Source organism: Lactuca serriola, chromosome 2 (genome assembly GCF_051521515.1).
Source record: "Lactuca serriola cultivar US96UC23 chromosome 2, Lser_US96UC23_V15, whole genome shotgun sequence".
In the NCBI taxonomy this organism is placed as follows: Eukaryota; Viridiplantae; Streptophyta; class Magnoliopsida; order Asterales; family Asteraceae; genus Lactuca; species Lactuca serriola.
The window spans coordinates 225,327,786-225,334,411 of NC_136409.1; the positions used below are offsets into that span (position 1 = coordinate 225,327,786).

Here is a 6,626-nt window from a genome sequence, read left to right on the forward strand (position 1 = left end):
TTTTCTGACTTGTTCTAAATCTTTAAAAATATTTAATTCCTTAGAACCGGCTGCTGTCCTGGTTATTACTCTTATTTGTGACTTTAAAAATGCTCATTTAAAAAAAAAAGCTATTTTTGTTATATTCATTCAAAGGAAGGTGATACACGCGCCCGTAGAGTCGTAGCCTCGTAGGATTTATAAATGCTTATTAATTTAATAGTATCACAATCATTCCACTACGTGTAAGCCCAATGTCTGCCCACTGCTCTGTCTCTCTCTCTCGCAGCGTAAACCAAACTGGAAGGAAATACCACAGTATCCAATTCAATTTCGCATTTATGATATGAAAACAACTTCTTTGATCGCTTTTGATCGTCTCCACTTCAACTCTATATACATTATACACACTTATATACCTTACTGTGTGTTTGAATAGTGCGTTCACAGATTTGAAATAAACTGACGATTGATTTGGGGTTTTCCTGGGAATTGTGGTAAAATTTCCTTTTCAGTGTCGTTCTGAGCTGCGAATTTTGTTGCTGAAGTTTAGGGAATTTGTTTGGCTAGATCTTATCGTCAACGGTAGGTTGTATGTCTATTGCATTATCACTATGGAATTTTGTTAGCTCATAATTCCATCATTGAATTTTCAAAGATTGTGATGATTTTCACGATAAGGCTGATGATGCTTTGCCTGATTGTTTTATATAAGTCGGTGAGTTCTGTTACGGGTGACTTTAGAGTAAAATTGACTATTTGAAAGTTGAAAATGAAAAGGATGTTTATCTGTTTTTCTTTTTTGTACGACATGAGCATGTGCAGGGGTATTTAACAAACTGTAGCCAGTAGGAGGAAATTGAGTTAACTTAGGGTTTTGCTACATTGTTTCAGGTTGGTAGAGATGGAGGGCGGAATAAATCTTGATGCAACACTTGATTATGTTGAATTTCACACATTTCCAAGCCAGAACAGGTTATTTCCCTTTGAATTTTCATTTACAGATAATTGTTTTTCTCCTGTTTATCGATTGCTTTTTTACTGTTTCCTCTTGAATGGGCTAATGCAGCAGCTCTTGAATTGATCTTCCTTCTGGACTATAACTTAGAAACCGAAGTGAAATACCAACATTATGAATTTCTCACATTTCTATGTTTCATATCAGCCATGTTAAAATTTAGTGTACTTCACTTTTTTACTAAAATGAAAGTCCATCCATCCCCTTTTGCTCTTATGGTAGGTATGAGGTAAGTGTATGGAGTAGCAACAAAGAAGAGAATTTAGCATCTGGACCCTTGGAACAACTGTTGTTACATTCACCTGAAACAAGAAATTTGTCCTCCAAAGACTCCAACACAAAGTTCAAGATTTTACCACCTGACAACATAAATGATGCCTGCTGGTTTACAATAGCCACACTGACAAGGTCCATATTATTATATGTATCTCAATTCCAATTTCCAAACTTCTGAAAAGCTATCATTCTCTTTCTGCTCACTTTAGTTTGTTTTAATTTTTTAGATTTCTACAAATTATTGGTTTGCCAGACGTCCTTAGCATTGGAAAAGAAATCTCTCAACTAGAGAGGACCAGAAATTTTATAATCTCATCATCTGATAAGTATGTTTCTTTTTAGTGTCCTTTAATTCCTTATGTTATGTTTTTTCTTATCAACATATGTTGTGGTTTCTTCTGATAGGAGTGAAATTCTGGTAGCAATTGATTTGAGATTGACAGCATTGAAAGAGGAACTAGCTGCTGTGTTAAACAAGGCTATTAGTTCAAAATTCTCACTTAAGGACATTTCTAACTTGGGGGACTTTGCTCTTCATTTTGGAGCCAAGGATCTAAGGTAACTTTCTTTTTCTTAGAGTCATGTATGATAATTTGTGACATCAAGATTACTATTTAGTATTTTCTGCATGTACATGTTTCAGGGACTCGTTGCAGAAATCTGTTGAATTGAGCTCAATAGAAGATGAAGATTCAAGTGAGGAGGAGGAGGAAGATCAACTGGATGCTGAAAGAAGTCGTGGTGTTACAAGATCTTCAATGCCTAAAAGATCAGCATCTCCAATGAGAAGAATCCAGATAGGGCGATCTGGTTCTCGAAGAACAGCTGCATTAAGTATCAAGAGTCTCAACTATTTTCCAGGTAGGGAAAAGTCAACAATGCCCCTAGGAGATGATGAAGAGGAAGAGGAAGAAGATTCACACAGACCTGTTAACAACAATGTATTGAGAATGAGTGTACAAGATAAAATCAGTCTGTTTGAAAGCAAACAAAGAGACCAAGGTGTAGTAAATGTTGAGAAGACAACTGTGAGTGCAAACAAAGCTGTACTTAGAAGATGGAGTTCAGGAATGGGTGAAAAAGGGACTACTTTAAGCAGCCCCAAAAGTATAGATCCAGATGTCAAAACAGAGACCGATAATAATAATAATAATAATAATATAAATAATAATCCCAATACTGAAACTTGTCCTGAAAAGGGAACAACATATGAGGAGTTGGGTGTGGAAGTTGACAAATTTGAACAACCTGAAAGAGATGATGAATGGATTCAAGAAAAGGGATTTAATGAGCAAAACGTGACAAGTGATAATAGCAATATGAAGATTTCCAAGGAGCAGAAAGTTGAAGTTTATGATGATCATGATAATAAAAAAAGGGAAGAAAAGGTCCAAAAACAAGGTGGTAGAAAGAGAGTTGAGAAAAGCTCCAGTACGAATGTGAGTGGTGGTAAATCTAATAATGGAAGACATCAAAATGAACCCCAAAAAACTCAAAAGAACACAGCCCAATCCCAGTTGATAAATTCCAAAACCACCATGAAACCTTTTGCAATCAAGAAATCTTCACTAAACTCATCTTCTTTGCCTACTACACGAAAGTCACCACAACCTGCAGCTAATCGAAAACCTCAATCTCCTGCGTCATCAAAAGTTGAAAATTTACAGCCACGATTGAAGACTGTGAAGTCAACAAAACCAGATGGAAACACAAACACAAAAATTAAAGCTACGAATGAGAGGAAACATCCCACATCGATTGAAAACAGAAAGACAACAAGAAGAAGAACCAAAGTTGAGACTCCTAAAGAAGAAGACACAGACACTAGTACGAAACCTAGTTTTTATACTAAAAAAAACAGTGTGGTTCCAGTACTTGAAACAAAGCCTTTCCTGCGTAAGGGCTCTAGGGTCGGCCCTGTTGCTGGTGGTGTTATAAAGACACGTGGAGTTGTATCACTGTCACAGCCTGTGGAAGCTTCAAGAACCTTCGAAAATCCGACTACAAGGAATGTTGATATAATGATTATAAATCATGATATGATGGAAAGTAGTGATCAAAGTGAAACTCCAAAAAATCATTTTGTGGAACCCGAGGTGATTGAATGTGAGCAAACAGACAAGTTGTCATGTGATGATGGTGCCTTAGGGGTAGAATTGACAGAAGAACCCAAAGTAGAAATTTACGCAGAGAATCGTGAAAATGAGATTGTTCCGTACAAGGAAAGCCCAGTGCTGCCACGTGTTCGCCATTCCTTATCTCAGATGATGCTTGAGGAAAGCAATGAATCCGAGTGGGGTAATGACTCCCACCCTCCCACCCTAGTCTACCAAAAGGACGCACCCAGAGGATTAAAGCGACTTCTCAAGTTTGCTAGAAAAACAACTAAACCTGATTCACAATCGCATTTAACTCATTCGTCAAGCCCAGAAGGAGAGGATGATACCGACGAATCTAAAGGTAAAATTAATAAAAGAGGCTACTTATTTATTTTATTTTATAAATTCCAATATTGTGTGGTGATTTTGCTTTTCAGCAACAAGGTCATTCTTCTCTCTTTCAGCGTTCAGGGGGAACAAGATAAATGAGACCAAGATTCTTCATCGCTAAAACTTATCACAACAACTGTAAATCATACATTCGATCAGCCCCTTCCGCTTTACAGGTGAATTCAATTCAAGGCTTATAATCATATTATATTATCTTGTGGTTATTAAATCTATATTCCATTTTTCTCGTAATTGTGGGTGTTGTAGGGTACAATGTTGAATAACTTAGGTTGTGCGTTTCAAGGGTTAATTATGTGGGATCTTGATACTATTGATTGTTATATCACAAATTTACAATTATATGTCCTTTTGTTGATTTGATGTCTCTTTTTGGTTGACCAAATGCAAAGGACGAAATCTTATCAGTCTCTGCAATGAAAGCTTTTTAAATTTTAAGGGATGCTGTTACAACTTATTTAAATGGCTCAGTGGATATTAAGATTCATCAATTGGTACCTAGATTTATATGCAAAGTCCCCAAGGATTTAAACCACTCAAAGCAACTAGCAAGTTATTGAGAACATTCTTCGATCAAATTGAAAGCATTCTTATATGGAAAGAATAACTTCAAATATTGAGGCAATTTACATCCATATACTTAAACAAACCATCAAAATACCATACCATAAATGTATAAATATAGCCATAGTGAAATAAGTCTTAACAATCACTCGCATCTAGCAAACTAAATTAAACCGGGGGTTACTAATAGTGACTGACAAAATAACAAATATAGGATACAAAATTCTATGGCCTGATGTACACAACCTGATATATATGATGACCTTTTATAAAAAAGACCCTCATTAAAACCTTAAACTGCATATGCCACAAACCACATAAGCATAAAGTTGAGAGTTCATGGTTTTATTACATTATTAAACATGAAATTGTCTTTGAGAAAAATGTTTCTCCCGTTCTCTGTGTTTTCATTTTCATATAAATATCAACTTATATTTTTTACATCGAGGTGTAAGGTAAACATGTAATAAGTTGCATCATTAACCTTTTCTCGATAACAAAACTAATTTTTTAAAGATCACATTCATAAAACTTGGGATCACAATATTAATATGCATAACCGGTTGGACTCCATTAAGGAGCTCCACACCATGTGACTCAAGGAAACCAAAGATATCAAACACCAATGATATATACATGTGTTGGTTTTCCATATATGTTCTCTCATACTTTTTCACTTTGTATGAAACAACTTTTAAAACAGTCCGTCCCATAGTGAAAGTGAAATTCCATTCCTCAAGCCTACGAGAGAGCAAACCCTTATTAGATCTACACATATGTTTTCCTTTCCTATCCAACCAAAAACCAAAACATTAGTTGGTGTAAGTGTTGACATTCTTTCCAACCAGTAAAAAAGTTCATTTTTTTTTGGCAGAAAACTAGCATACCTAAATACATCAAAAAGAAAGTCCTTAACCTTATTTTGTCGGTACTTGAATCCTGGGAGCACTCTACGATGTACTGCATGTTCCCCAAAAAATCCAAACATGTCGTGCAATAAACTTAACATATCTCATCAACCGGAAATAATTGAATCATGATGTCATACTTAAGGATAACATGACACTCCACTCGTGACATATGTTGTAAGTGGCGAGACTAATATATGCCAAGGTGGATCACTTTACCCACCTAAATTTAAAATTTTTACAAGTTATATATAAAAATATTTAGGACATATCCTTAATATTTTAAAGGACATACCTTAACGTATTTGTTTGGATGAAAAAAATATAAACTAAAAATAATAAAAATCATATAATATTTTGTGGCATGAGAGAGTCACATATCGACTGCAGGACAAAAATGGTGATATGTTTTCAGACAGACTGTAGGCCCACGTGTCGGACTAGTCATGCCGAAGGCTCGGGATAGATTCAGACAGACTGTAGGCCCGACAGGGCGGTCCAGTCAGGCTGATGGCCCAGTAGGGATGAAAGTGGGTCCAAACCCGGACCGGATGGACCCGGACCCGGAAAACTCGGAACCGGTTAACGGGATTTTATAGAACCGAAAATCGGACCGGTATATAGGAACCGGTTCCGGTTCGGTTCCGGGTATGGTTCCGGGTAAAGTGGGTCTAGAACCGGAAAACCCGGAAACATCAAAGTGGGTAGGTTGGAACCGGATAAAGTGGGTTTAGACCCGGAAAACCCGAAAAAACCGGAATTTTTTGGTAATTACTTACTACTTAGTGGGTTGAACTTTGAAAATTTTCATATTGATATCCCGACTTTGGGGGGCTGTAACTTATTGAATACGAAACCACAATTAACAAAATTAGAGTCTAAAATCATGTACAAACTCTAAAATACACTTTGGAAAAACCCGCATGTCAATCCGAATTTAAACGAATGAGATATACTTGTGTTAATATTTTCACATAATACAAAGTACAAAAACAAATAGCTGAAAAGTTGAAAATTTTCAGTTTTGATATCCCGACTTCGGAGGACTGTAAATCATTGAATGTTAAAACAAAAATGACAAAATTATAGTCTAAACTCATGTACAAACTGTAAACTAGAAGTTGGAAAAAACCACATGTTAATCCGACTTCAAACGAATTAGATATGCATGTTTTAAAACTTTCACCGAATACAAAAAAACTAAAAAACTAAAAACTTTCAGCTTTGGTATCTCAACTTTTGAGGACTGTAAGTCAATGAATATAAAACTAAAAATAACAAATTTATAGTCTAGAATCATGTACAAACTCTAAACTACATGTTGGAAAAAAACGTATGTCAATTGGAGTTGAAACGAATAAGATATGCATCTTG

At 35.7% G+C, this 6,626-nt stretch overlaps 1 protein-coding gene across 4 annotated transcripts; it reads left to right on the forward strand.

Annotated features, from left to right (window-relative positions):
* The first annotated feature begins 223 nt into the window (after positions 1 to 223).
* Positions 224 to 4,218, forward strand: LOC145088709 (uncharacterized). Of its 4 annotated transcripts, none has more exons than XR_013701198.1 (8): positions 224 to 564; positions 874 to 954; positions 1,220 to 1,405; positions 1,501 to 1,599; positions 1,679 to 1,831; positions 1,917 to 3,733; positions 3,810 to 3,938; positions 4,030 to 4,218. XR_013701198.1 is itself a non-coding variant. In XM_079027099.1 (7 exons), exons 2-7 carry the CDS (start codon positions 884 to 886, stop codon positions 3,881 to 3,883), a joined length of 2,400 nt encoding a protein of 799 aa, XP_078883225.1. In that variant the 5' UTR covers positions 224 to 564; positions 874 to 883; the 3' UTR covers positions 3,884 to 4,218. The 4 variants fall into 4 exon arrangements, 2 of the variants coding, with proteins under 2 accessions (XP_078883225.1, XP_078883226.1); XR_013701199.1 differs by having other exon boundaries at positions 3,837 to 3,938; XM_079027099.1 differs by having other exon boundaries at positions 3,810 to 4,218.
* Positions 4,219 to 6,626: the final 2,408 nt, after the last annotated feature.

What these genes read in the sequence shown, in the direction of transcription:
- LOC145088709 (XM_079027099.1), top strand. Translation starts at nt 884, where the DNA reads ATGGAGGGCGGAATAAATCTTGATGCAACACTTGATTATGTTGAATTT. An exon ending in ATAATCTCATCATCTGATAA is followed by an intron (nt 1,600 to 1,678) that starts GTATGTTTCTTT and finishes TTCTTCTGATAG; the next exon opens with GAGTGAAATTCTGGTAGCAA. An exon ending in TGATACCGACGAATCTAAAG is followed by an intron (nt 3,734 to 3,809) that starts GTAAAATTAATA and finishes TTTGCTTTTCAG; the next exon opens with CAACAAGGTCATTCTTCTCT.